The following is a 13,133-nucleotide window of genomic DNA, read 5'->3' as shown; positions in this document are numbered from 1 at the left end:
CTCTCTCTCTCTCTCTCTCTCTCTCTCTCTCTCTCTCCTTTTGGTTTGTTTGACTAAAGTCTTGTCAATTTTAATCATCTTTTTAAAGTACTGACTTCCTTTTTCACAGAATATTTGTATTGTTTTCCTGTTGGCATTCTTGTTTGCATGCAATCATTTCTGCCCTGATCTTGGCAATGTTTCCCATAGATTTATTTGGAGTTTGGTGTATACTTTTTGCAGCATCATTAAGTTATTTCTTTGAGAAATCTATTTTTTCCCTAATGTAGACACTTAGAGATACAAACCCTAGGGGCTATTTTTTATTGTAGCCTGTAGATTTGGGGTTGTTATGTTTTTTTTTCATTTTCATTTGATTCCAGTAGTATTTAACATTTCTTCTTGGAATCTCCAAAGTCTCATTCACTTTTCATTACTGTGTTGTTTAATCTTCACAAGTTTGTAAATGTCATAAAGCTTCTCTTGCTGTTCATTGGTAGCCCTGTTCCATTGTGAAAAGATAGAACCCATGGGATTACTTCAATGTTCCTATGTTTGTTAAGGCTCACTCCATTTCCTAATAGATGCTCCATTTTAGAGAATGTTCTATGGACTGCTGATAAAAGTCTACAGTGTTTGGAAATAATATTCTGTACATGTCTGTTAAATCAGTTTGATCTATGATGTCTGTTAATGCAAATGTTTTTTTGGGGGGAAATCTGTTAATTGGGGAATGTGGGGACACTGAAGCCAGTCCACTACCGTGTGGGGTTAATCTGTGACTTTGCATCTAAAAGTATGTGCTTTATAAAATTGGTTGCCCCTGTGTTTGAGACATACATGCTTCATGTGATCCTGTGAGACTGTTTTCTTAACTAGGATGAAGTGGCTTTTAAGACCTTTTCTCATTAGTGTTGGCTTGAGTCTACTTTGCCAGATAATAGAACAGGAACATCGGCTTCTTTTCCTGTTCCATTTGATTGAAATTTTCCTCCCATCCTGTCTTTCATGGTGAGGTGTATTTCTCAGAGGCAACACATAGATAGTTCTTGCTTTTTGATCCAACATATGTGTCTTTGAGGAATTTACACTACTCATATTCAGTTTTAATTCAAAGGTGTGTACTGATTCTTGTTACTTTGTGGTGGTTTTATGTGTCCGTCCTTCCTTTTACTCTAGCATAGTTTTTTGTTTGTTTCTTTGCTTTTTTTAAGACAGGGTCTCACAATGCTGCCCTGGCTAGCCTGGATCTTGCTATGAAGACCACCAGGCTACCCTTGAAGTCACAGAGATCCTCCTGCCTCTGAATTAAAGGTGTGACTTCCACCTTTTTTATGTGGCCCTCTGGATGAGTTTGCTTTTGCCTTTAGTCTGAAAGATTCCTTCAAGTATCTTCTTTAGAGTGGTCATAAATTCCCGTACTCTGTTTTATCATGGAAAGCTTTTGTTTTTCCTTCAGTTGTGACAGCTTTACTGGATACAGTATTGATGTCTGTTTTGGAGATGTTATCTTTCAGAACACCACTTCAAGTCCTTCTGGCTTTTTTTTTGGGGGGGGGGGTTCGAGACAGGGTTTCTCTGTATAGCCCTGGCTGTCCTGGAACTCACTTTGTAGACCAGGCTGGCCTCGAACTCAGAAATCCGCCTGCCTCTGCCTCCCGAGTGCTGGGATTAAAGGCGTGCGCCACCACGCCGGGCCTCCTTCTGGCTTTTTAAGGATGCTTGACTAATCTGCTGTCCTGATATGCTCTCTTTTATATATGACTTGATGTTTCTTCCTGATTTCAATACAATTTCTCTATTCTGTATATTTAGTGTTCTCGTTATACTATGATAGAAGAGTTGTCTTTTGGTTTGTGTTTGGTGTTCTGAACAACTTGTCCTGTATCTGGATTGGCATCTCTTTTACTGGACAAGTTATGATTTTTTTGAAAGTGGTTTCATTCTTCATTGAAACAGTTGATGAATGACTTCATGGATAGACCATCTTAATACACACACCATTTCTTAAATGAATGTAACCTGTTCCCTGCAGGTTGAGAATGACGCCAATCACTCAAGTCAAATAGCTTTGACCATAACAGGAAATCCGTATCCAAATAATCGTGCCTACAATTCATTCCTTGGTGCAGCAGAACTGTCAAGTCATAGCTTAGGTTAGCTACTACGGAGGTAAAATCCTTTGGTGATGTGAGGGACACTGAAGTACAGCCTGAATACAGTGAACTCCAATAACTAAAAATTGTTCTTATTTTGGGTTTGTACCATAGTAAGAGCCAAGATTTTAAAGCTCTACTAAAAACAAAACAAACAAAAAGACTTTATCTATGTTCATTTAATAACATGTCCATCATTTTTATGATTGGTATAAAATATATATTGTGCTGTCTATAATAAAAATTAGACAATTAAGAAAAAAAGGTGGTTTCTATGCCTTTAAAATCAGATTTTTCTTTTTCTTTTATGTGTATAAGTCATGGACTTTGGCTTGGGTTGCTGGCACAGTTCAACAAGTTAGAATGGAAAGTGTGCTCTTCCCCCCCCCCCTCCCCCGCCGAATTTCCCCAGCTTAAGAGGCCAACACTGATGCCTCTCCTACAGCTGAGCTCTCATTGGCCACTTCCTTTTAGCATTTTGATCATTGGAAGTCTCTGCAGTTACTGCACCATGGCCAGGACGCCTGTTGCTTTTGTCCCTACAAGGGTTCTTGGATTGAAGTAAGGGCCTCGGGCTTGTATAGGAGACACTTTTACTGCCTGAGTTCTCTGTCTGACCTGTCCATTGTATACTTATGTTGCATTTTTTCAATGCTTGAGGATCATGTAGGGGATGCTACCTTATCTTAGTATTATTTATATATGCTATTGAAAAGATGCTGTTTGAAGTACCCCATTTTCATTGCAAATTTTCCGCAGGCCCTCTTTGATTCAGGAATCGCTTCTTTTAGCATGTGAATGAAGTAAGACCTTGTGCTTTCTAGAGAGGCTGTCTCCCTGAAGTACTCTGCTTCTGCTGAGCCCTGCATATTAAACTGGGCCCTCTGTGCTTTAATATGAACACATTGATATCCTTGCATGGAGTCTTCTGCTTTTATCTCCCTCCCGACTCTACGTTTCATTCTGCTGAGATGTTTTAGTTATTTCCCACTGACATTAAGCAACGCCCCACCCCCACCCCCATCCACACACACACACAACCCAGCTGAGATCTGCACACCACCTTCTAAAGCAGATTCTGCCACCACACCATTAACTCTGCTTTTGCCTTATGCTGGTCCCCTGCAAGCACAGGAAGTATGATCGTAAAGTACTTACTCTTGTATATGTCCACATACATGTTGTCTTTCAGAATTATCACCTCAACGTGCACAGTCTGCTGTTCTTCTCACATGCTCTCCTGTATATATGACTTGATGTTTCTTACTGTCTATGTGATAAGCTGTATAGTTGTAGGGTGATTCCCTCCCTCAGTACCATCTCCTTCCCCTGTCTATGCCCTTGACTATGTATCTTTGTCAATGGAGACAAATGGGGAAGAACATGAGGAGAGAGACTATTTTATGGAGGTTTTTCATGTTTCAGCAGCTTGCTTCTTTGGAGCTGTCGTAGTAATTATAATCCAGTTGCACTCCAGAAAACCCTATCAGAGCAGATGTACCTACCCAGCTCCACAGCCTCTAGTGCACAGGGAATATCATTCAACTCCATTTCCTTTCCTGGATGCACGTAAGATATACACCATATATCTGTACAATGTTACAGACAAAAGGGTATGCATTTATTATGACAATTTCCTGACAGATGGATGGAAGGTATCTTAAGGAAAGAGGACTTTTCTGATTCTATCAAATACCCTAAGGCCTAGCAGAACATGTGTTTCTGAAGACTCTTTGCATGCATTCCCTTAGGATACAGGTACAATGACAGTACAATGACAGGTACAATGCAGTACTGGGTGATACAGTCCAAAATCAACTGATTAACTCACCATTTCCTATCACTATTGCTCAAAGCAAAGTTGTATGGGCCACTTTTAGGAACCTCTGTGTTCTACACTATTAATGTAGTTACTTTTGACAAGAGTTTGCCTATTTGATAGGATGTAGAGCTTTTGCTCTAAATTGTCCTTTCAATGGATAGTTTTTACTTCTTAAAACTCACCAGAAAATTCCTAAACTGGAAATGACTTACAGACGGAGACATGAAAATCCAGAGTCACAGTCTCTGGTCTATGTTCTTCCCTCCTTAACCATGCAGACACGACAACATTACAGTACACTCATACAATCTCAAGATGGCAGCCCTTTCTTCATAGGTCTTCAAGCAGTGCTCATGTTTCTATCTTCTATCAGGGTTGTTATGAATGTGAAACTCTCTGCCAACACTGAGTCTCATTAATATTCAAACATCTGAGAGGAAAAGTACCTCAGGTCTCACTGTGCTATGCTTAAGGAGAAGACATAACCACAGTATGACAGAAGAATCTTATTTAAGCATTCTGTCTCGCTTTTGATAACTATGATCAGGCAAAGTGTCTGTTGTTCTGAAATCATTCCCATACGCTTTGTACCAGAAATGATCCCTGCTCATTTCTGCTGTTTCCACTGCAGTGTGGTTTGTCCCAAATTCCAACGATTAGCAACCTCTTCATGATAATATGCCCTTTATCTTTAAAATAAAGAAAATGAAGAAAAGTGTTGTCGATTCACCGGCCCGTTTGGGATTTATCACTTTCCTGCCTTGCAAAAAGAACAGCTAAGAAGGCCAAGCAACTTCCTAAGCCCCGCACTCATAGAAACTCAACTGTTCACTGTCAAGACACACCAATTACAGCAACCAGTTCTTCATCTCCAACAGCGAGAGGCCACAGCCCTACCGGCCATGTAGGACTAAGAACGCGCAAGCGCCCTGCAAGTTGCAGGCGAACTTCCGAGATCCGCGCCGAGCGTCGAACGCTGCCCTAGCAGCGAAAAGCTGGCAAGCACACTGGGCTGCGCATGCGCGCTCCGAGCCACCCACTTGTGCCCACCCTTCCCTGGTTGATTGACACCATCCTGAAAACTCAGGCATCACACTGCGCTTGCGGGGAAAAGGAGGATGAGGGCGGGGCGCGGCTGTGGGCGGAGCCGGAGGCCGGGACCCAGCCGCGCGAGCGCAGTGGTTTAGCCGGCAGGAAGCCCGGCGCGCGGGGGTGGGGCTGGTGCACGGGGGCGGGGCTCGGGCCGCCGCGCATTGTGCTGCGGCTGGCCGGCGCGGCAGGCCCCGGACCCGTGCGGTTCCCGGGCATGGTGAGCAAGGGGCTGTTGCGCCTTGTCTCTTCAGTCAACCGCAGGAGGATGAAGCTTCTGCTCGGCATCGCGCTGTTCGCCTACGCCGCCTGTGAGTGCGTGCGCGGTGGGCGGGAGCCCATTCATTCCCGCGCGGCGGGGAGCGGGCGCTGCGGCCGAGCGGCAGGCTGTTCAGGGCCGGGGACCGGTTCACCGCTTCCACGAGGCTGAACTTGTGCTGTGGAGCCGCTGGCCGCTTTGCTTGCTGCCCGCTTCCGCGTAGGCCGGGCGTCGGACCGGTGGCCGGTGTTGGGGCCTTTGCCCAGGACGCGGTGGTCACGTTCCCCGAGCCGTAGACACTGCGGACTCGGCCAACCTCGCAGCGCTCGCCAGCTCGTACTGACCCGAGGCGCTATGCTGTCCACAGCACCCAGGGTTAGGGTTAGGGTGAACCTGGAGAGTGCGGCGCGGGGACATCCTTGGGGACGGTGCTGGTTAAGTAGGATAAAAATACTATAGCCATTGGCAGGATCCCTGCTCCGACTGTTTGCTCCGCAGGAAAATTACTCAGCAGCTGAGTGTTGCCATTCTGCGTGGATGCCCTGTGTGGCCATGCTCTGATATCCTGTCTCACACTCCCGCTCCCCACTCTCCTCCCGCGCCACCAGGTACTCCTCCAGCGTGTCGCGGAAGGAGGCACAACATAGGGGGCGGGCGGGGCGGGTGTCATTGGATCCTTAGCCTGTTTATCTTGAGGGGCCCTCAGCTTCTCAGAGGAAGCAAAGTCCAGTTTTTTGGTGTTTGTTTGTTTTTGTTGTTTTTGCTCTGTGCAACTGGGATATAACAGCTATTAATACTTTACCAAGTACCAAATTGGGCTAAAAATAGCTCTCAGAGTGAGCTCCTTATGAATCCTGGCCACCCAGGCAAACATACTACAAACAAACATAAGTGATCGCGTTTCCAGGGTCTGAGTCCCAGGTGAGTAGGTACTTCGGAAAGTGGGTTCAGCTGATGGGATGATGGAGTTAGTAGAATGCAGACTGCCTGCTACAGCTCAGCTGTTGCAGGAGGAGGAGGAGTAGGAGTAGGAGGAGCAGCAGCAGCAGCAGCAGCCAGGAAGCTCTGGAAAGGCTTCTGGTTGCTAGGAGAAGTTTTAGATCTGGGTGGCTTGGTAGATTTGATTGATTTCAGCAAGGAAGGAAGAATTAACTTCAAGTGTGCTCTGTGTTGAAGATGATGATTCAAGAAAAAGACCTCTTACAGCTGAGTAATTATTACTGTTTTATTAGTAATGCCTAAGTTAGCTGAGTGCTTAACTGTATGTATAGGTATGATTCTTATCCTGCCAGGGGTAATACAGGTAAATATGAATATTAACAGTGTTTTATGGGTGAGACAATTAAAAACATGAGGGATTAGCACCTTTATCAATCTTAGAGGGCCAAGATTCATTCCAGCCCGAAAGGCAGTGATCTGGGTCTATAAGTCAGGTCTCTGGATAGCAGTTTCAGGGCTGATTTACTTAGGGAGGGATACCGAAGTGAGGCATAGGTGTTTAGAATTGATAAATAGGGAATTTATGAAGCTATAGCAAGAGTTTTCATTTGACCATCATGTTTCGCTCAGTCGTTAACGTTGTCAATTGTAGACAGTGGTAACAAGGCACAGCATGAAGTACAGAAACATCAGGGTTTTGCCTTGATGGTACAGAACATAGACCCAGTAGTTCAGCACACTCTTGAGTGCATCAGAGTCATCCAGTGGGGTTTTAAAACACTTTGTTCTGTGTTCAGCAGGCCTGGGATGTGGCCTGATAATTTCCATGTTCAATAGCTTACTTTAGCGAGTAGTTTCTTGTTTGTCTTTTGTTTGTTTCACTCTGTAGTCTGGGGTGGCTTCAGATTTTCAGCAACCCAGAAGTCCTTCTGAGGGAGACTGCGCTGAGAACCATTTGCTTGGAAAGAGAAGGTCATGAATCCAGTACTCATGTCAAAAAAGATTAAGTTTACAAACTGATGTGGTGGGAGGGGATGGGTTAGAAATCAAGCGTGTTGGATTCCCTGAGAGGCCAGGATGTGAGCTGAGAATGAAGGATATATAGGGGTTAACAGGAGAGAATGCTCCAGAAAGAGCAGCACTTGCGGAGGTCCTTTGGCACTGAAGATCAAATAGTAGTAGTGTAGTAATGCATGGAAGAGCAGTGTTCTGGGAGTGTCAGATCGCAGCACAACAATGAGGCTACCCAGGCAGGCAAGGACTAGAGCAGGCAGCTCAGAGAATGGGTGCTGAGTATACTGTGAGGATTTAAAGGCTGGTTGGAGACAATATTAGTAATGAGAGGTAGCAGTAAGTCTGAGTTGCTTTGCCACGAAAATGTTACAGAGCTGCTGATTGATCATAACAGGATGCTGGAAATGTAGTCTGGTGGCACCTGTGGTTTCTCTTTAAATAAAATACCTTTTATTATTTGACAAATTTACATGTAAACAATGTTTCATATACACCCCAACTCACCCTTCCCTTTCCTCTAGATACCCAAAGCCCCTTCTTTTTTGTTGTTAGTAACCCACTGAGTTCAGTTACTGCTGCCTGTTCAATGTTGACCCATCTTGTTGACTTGATCTTGTGTAGGTAACTGCAGCTGCAGTGAGTTCATGGTTACAGTGGTTGTGTTGTTTCCTAAAGACAGTATTTCACAGCGCTCCTCCCTATCCTTCAGCTCTTTGGTTTGTTCTTTCCTCCTGTTCACTAAGATATTGCCTGATGATAGAGACTTGTTTAGAGCTGAGCACTTGGAGGGACTGATTGTCTGCACTGTGACAGATCTCTTAACTGCAGAGAGAAGTTACTCTGGCCAAGGTCGAGGGCAACACTAACCTGTGGGTCTGAGCATACATATTTAGAAGCAGTTGGACAAGGTGCCTTCTTAGCAGAGCAGAACCAAACACAGTATTAGGTTTGGCCCTGGAGCTTGCTTCTGAGCCATGGCCTTTTAACCAAGTTTATAGTGCTAGGTCTGAATCCAGTCTTGTGGGGCAGGCTTCAAACCAATCCAGGGCAGTTGGGTTGTTCTCTGTAAGTTTTGTGACCTTGCAACACTGACACATCTTACATGGAAGGTTGGTATTATAGCATGAGGTTGCTTGCAAGGATACCATCCAGGACATATCTCCCCTATGAGCCTGTGTAACACCCTTTGCCACTATGAAATGTAGTTAACAGGGAGGATGGTTTCGTTTTTGATTTTTTTTTTTTTTTTTTTTTTTTTTGAGACAGGGTTTTTCTGTATAGTCCTGGCTGTCCTGGAACTCACACTGTAGACCAGCCTGGCCTACGAACTCAGAAATCCACCTGCCTCTGCCTCCCAAGTGCTGGGATTAAAGGTGTGCGCCACCACCGCTTGGCGGGAGGATGGTTTCATATCATTTCCAGCTTGATTTCTCTATGTCCTGCAGCCAAAGCGTGTTGTCTTTAGCAGTGAAGTTTTATCATCTAGTTCTGATATGCCTGTGTTTTTCTAATCTCTGTTTCTCCTTACTAATAATCCTATCCTCCTATTAAAATAGAACTTTGATGTTACCTCTATGTAACAATATACAAATACTCCCAATTATAACACCTTCATCTTTAGTCTGCTTTCTATAACTTTTTTTCTTCCAGCAGAGCTCAAGTTGTCTGCGTTGTCTTCTTTTCCCAGCCTTTGCTCTTGCTGCAGTAGACATGTTGTCCTTGCTCTCATACAACTTCTGGGCCAGGGTAGTTCGTGTATGTCACCCTAGGCTGACTTAACATTGCACTTTAATTCTTTTCCTATCCTTTGCATCAGGCCATGTAGTTCTTAAGGCAGTGCACATTGAAAGAGCCCGGTAACTCCCTAAGGGAATGAATTGAAATTCACTGCAACCTTCCATGTAGCTGGCACAGGTTCAGAATGCTTGCCCATAGTGCTTTTGGTTTTTGGCCTGGATAGAATTGAAAAAGATCTGATGAGTTTTTGCAAGGCTTGTAGTCAGATAACCTCTGCAAGGTGTTAGTCAACAGCCTCATCTGCTACCATCCTCCTGCACTTAGCAATAGACACCCTACTTCTGGCTCATAATTTTTATGGTTTTGGTCTTATTATACTTCTGTATTTTATGCTTCTTGATTGTTTCAGATGAAGCTGAAATTCATGACTTCATTCTTTGGAAAATGATCGGGTGTTTGCTTTCTTTTCCCTCCACCATACACTTGCTCACCCTATACGTATGTCCACACAGTATATTTGATCATTTGGTGTTTGTGTGTGTGACTGAATGCTGCTGGAGAGCCATGTCCTGTGGTTTTGTTCTTGGCTATCTCTCCTGCCCCCTTTTAAATGTACTTTCTCTCTCCGTGTAAGATCTGATTTTACTTTTTTTTTCCAGTTGTTTTTGTCTAGACTGTCAGTATTAGGCATCCTTGTGTTGGCACTTTCCGGAAGTGTGGATGAGGATAGGCTGCCAGCCTCAATGTTCCCATCTGCTTGGCTCTGCCTCTAATCAGGTACTTTGACACTTTAGAGACTGAGTGAAGGTAGAATTCCAGAAAAGAATTTTTTTTTTTCCAGGATTTGAAACATTTCCTATTCCTTCCCAGCTTCTAGTATTGTTTGAGAAGTGTGAAGCCAGTTCTAGTGTTTCTGGAAAATGTCAAGGTCTACCTGGTGCCCTCTCTGCTTGATGGCCTTGAGTAGTGGCCACACCCACAGCTTGCCAAGGATGAGGCAGGCATGCTGAGCCTCACCTTTGTTTGGGCCAGTGTACTGATGTGAACATAAGCTAAGTGGTTCCTCTGGGTTTCTCTTCATCTGGTTTGGCAATTAGCCATGGTTAAGGTGATGGAGCATTTCAGTTCCACTCCATCTTGTCTTTGAGACTGGCCTCTCACTGATGTGCGAGGCTGGCTGGCCAGCAAGTCTGTGGATCCTCTGCATTTCATTTGGTTGCTATGTTTCATAAATTTCTGGAATGATCTTATACACACACACACATACTCACTCATACGCTCATGCGCACAAGTATTATAACATTTGCCATTTCTGAAATTTAAAGCCCACATCATTTGTCCTATACAACACTTCAATTTTGGGTTCATCTGATTGCTTCGTTGTTGTTATTAAATTTGGCTGTACATTCTATTATGGACTGAGAATATAGCTCAGTGGCATAGTGGTTGTCTAGCACCAAAAACGGTTTTCCTAATTAATGCTTGCTAACTGATATCTATCAGGGGACAAGTAGTGTTGAGCTGGTTCTTCTGTTGGTGATCCAAACCTGATGGATTGGAAGGGCTAGCTGTCACATGGCTTCACTTACAAGTGCATGTCCCAAACATCACTGTAAGGTGATTCTTGAGGCAGCAAGTATCTGGTTCTCCTGCCTGGTCTACTGTTTATATTGGAGGTTTGCAGGTGGTGATTTTCTAATTTAGTCAATCCTTCTGCACTTACTGTTATCTTTCTGAAGCGAACTTTGTGTCCTTCCCTTTTCTCTTACTCTGTGTTTTAGTTTCCAGTAGGTGACTGCTGTTGCCAAAATTTAGTTGGCTTTAGAGCAAGAGAAATGTCTTCTGCCATTCTGTTAAGATGAGAGAGGGTAATAAAAAGATGTGTGAGGATTTGTGGAGGCCACCCGTTTTTATTGATGTGTGGTAATCCTCTGAACAGTGCTCTATTTTTCTGGACCAGTATTCTAGCAGAGAGCGTAGGGTTCCAAATACTGCTGCAACTGATAGACTTCTGTACAGGCTTCCCCCAGCTCTGTGAGACTTGCCCTAACCTCAGGGACGTATTTGCATTTTTTTTTTTAAATGCAAGTGTGAAAATGGGAATCATAGTTTCCTTTTGTGGGCTTTTAGATTCACTGATAAAAGTACTTAACATAGACTCAAAAAGAAGTTCAAGGACCTTTTTTTTTTTTTTTTTTTTTTTTTGGAGACAGGGTTTCTCTGTGTAGCCCTGGCTGTCCTGGAACTCACTCTGTAGACCAGGCTGGCCTCAAACNCTCTGTGTAGCCCTGGCTGTCCTGGAACTCACTCTGTAGACCAGGCTGGCCTCAAACTCAGAAATCCGCCTGCCTCTGCCTCCCAAGTGCTGAGATTAAAGGCGTGCGCTACTACTGCCGGGCTGGACCATTTTATTAGAGAGAGGAAAACAACAAGGCAGGCAAGCTATAAATCCTCACAGCAACTGGGAAGAGGGGGATAGAAAAGAGGAAAAGAGAAAGTCATGAAAGTAGGGAGGGGGCTCAGTGGTGGAGGCTGTACATAATTGCACTGTGGAGCTGGGGTTTCTTTAGAGAAAGAACAGTATCTTCAGTTGATTAGGATTTGGGCCAGTATCTGGAAATTGAGAGGGGGAAAAAGAAGTTACAGTTTATGAGTTAGACTGCAGAAAGTAGGCAGGCTTAGTAATGAAGCAACTTGAGGGAGAGTGAGGAGGCAGAGGCAGATTCTTCAGAGATAATAAAAAGGCCCAGAGTGTCCCGGTTTTGACCAGTATCCGGAAATCAGAGAGAGAAAACAGGCTACACTTGAGTTAGAACTCCAACAAGCTGGCTGCCTTAGAGGGCTTAGCAGTAAGGTTGCGTAAGCACCTGCTTGGAGGGAAGGACTCTGGGATGTACATATACATACATCTTGTTAAAGGGTTAGTTATTGTTGTCACCTTTCCTGAAGGGTGAAGGGGTGGTCTTCTGGCCAGGTGATTGACAGGCCCATTTGAATTAACTCTTAAGGAAGCAAGCAACAGTGTCTTTGTAATGTATAATTTGGAGACATTTAGAAGGACAAGTCTCTACCTAGAGCCAGAGATGGGGCTTAATCTTTCTTCTCTTGGCTTCAGGGATTGTTATATGAGTGCTGCCTAGCTAGCTAGCTACCTTTGGTGGTTTGAATGGGAATAGTTCCCATATAGGTGGTGAAACTGTTTGGGGGAAGGATTAGGAGGTGTGGCCTTGTTGGACTGGTGGTGGGCTTTGATGTTTCAAAAACCTAAGCCATTCCCAGAATCTTGCTCTATCTTTAATTTGTGGATCAGATGTAAGTGCTCAACAGCTACTGCTTCAGTGACATGTTTGCCTGGCTGCTGTCATGCTCCCTACAATGATTGTGGATTTGTCCTTCGAAACTATAAGTTTACAATTAAATGATTCCTTTTATAAGTTGCCTTGGTCATGCTGTCTTTTCCCAGCAATAGAACACCTAATTAAGACACTACCTAACACTATTCCTCATAGTTTTAATCTGTACTTTTTTTGTTTCAGATGTTTGAAATCTGTTGATATGCCTTTCCATTGAGTTTTTAATACACTTTCCTCTCATTTGTTGAGAGTCTATTGGGATGTTAGCTGCCCTTTGTGTTGTAAATGACAGTGTCTCAAGCTTGGTGTGATAGAATACAAGGATATATTTGTTTTTGTTCTGGAGTCTCAGCACAGTTGTCCTAAACCCTTGGAATATTCTGAGTGACAGGAATGTTTTCACGGGAACTCCTGGTTTGCAGTTAGTCTGATGTACAGAAAGTCTCAGATCGCAGAAGGTTTTTCAGATGAGAACAGCTCCATAGTCTAAAGCCCTTTGCCTGTGAGGTCCTGGTGGCAGGATAAATTCTTTTGTTGGGAATCCAGGTTGGCATTTAGAGAGTTGGTGAGTGGTTTCCTGGAATAGGAAAAGTCCACACATTTGATATCAGAAGCAGGGTTTTATCAATAGTTTCCTATTTCTCATGTCATTCTTTAGAACTTGGTTAAGATAGAGTGCCAAGTGCCTCAGAGAAACAGGCCAACAGTGCATTCTCAGGACAAGGGCAACATTCACATGATGGACAGCATTTGGATATGAGGCAGGTCACATGATGGACAGCATT

General features: G+C 43.9%; 1 protein-coding gene and 1 pseudogene across 7 annotated transcripts in view; one reads left to right on the top strand and one right to left on the bottom strand.

Moving 5' to 3' along the window:
- LOC110295018 overlaps positions 1–5,265 on the bottom strand; it is an 84,575-nt pseudogene extending 79,310 nt beyond the window's left edge.
- The window catches only part of Uxs1 (UDP-glucuronate decarboxylase 1), a 79,091-nt gene continuing 71,090 nt past the window's right edge, over positions 5,133–13,133 (top strand). For 3 of the 7 annotated variants that reach the window (XM_029477478.1, XM_029477471.1, XM_029477482.1), the window contains exon 1: positions 5,133–5,357. Coding sequence is in view for 2 of the 7 variants with exons in the window: in XM_021166509.2 (XP_021022168.1) it covers positions 5,264–5,357 (94 nt within the window). In the remaining 5 variants the exon portion in view is untranslated. The remainder of the gene's footprint in view (positions 5,358–13,133) is intronic. The other 4 variants (XM_021166509.2, XM_021166421.2, XM_029477462.1 and 1 more) reach the window with 3 other exon arrangements.

This window comes from Mus caroli, chromosome 1 (genome assembly GCF_900094665.2).
Source record: "Mus caroli chromosome 1, CAROLI_EIJ_v1.1, whole genome shotgun sequence".
Taxonomy (NCBI): domain Eukaryota; kingdom Metazoa; phylum Chordata; class Mammalia; order Rodentia; family Muridae; genus Mus; species Mus caroli.
This window is presented reverse-complemented; position numbering and strand designations above follow the sequence as displayed.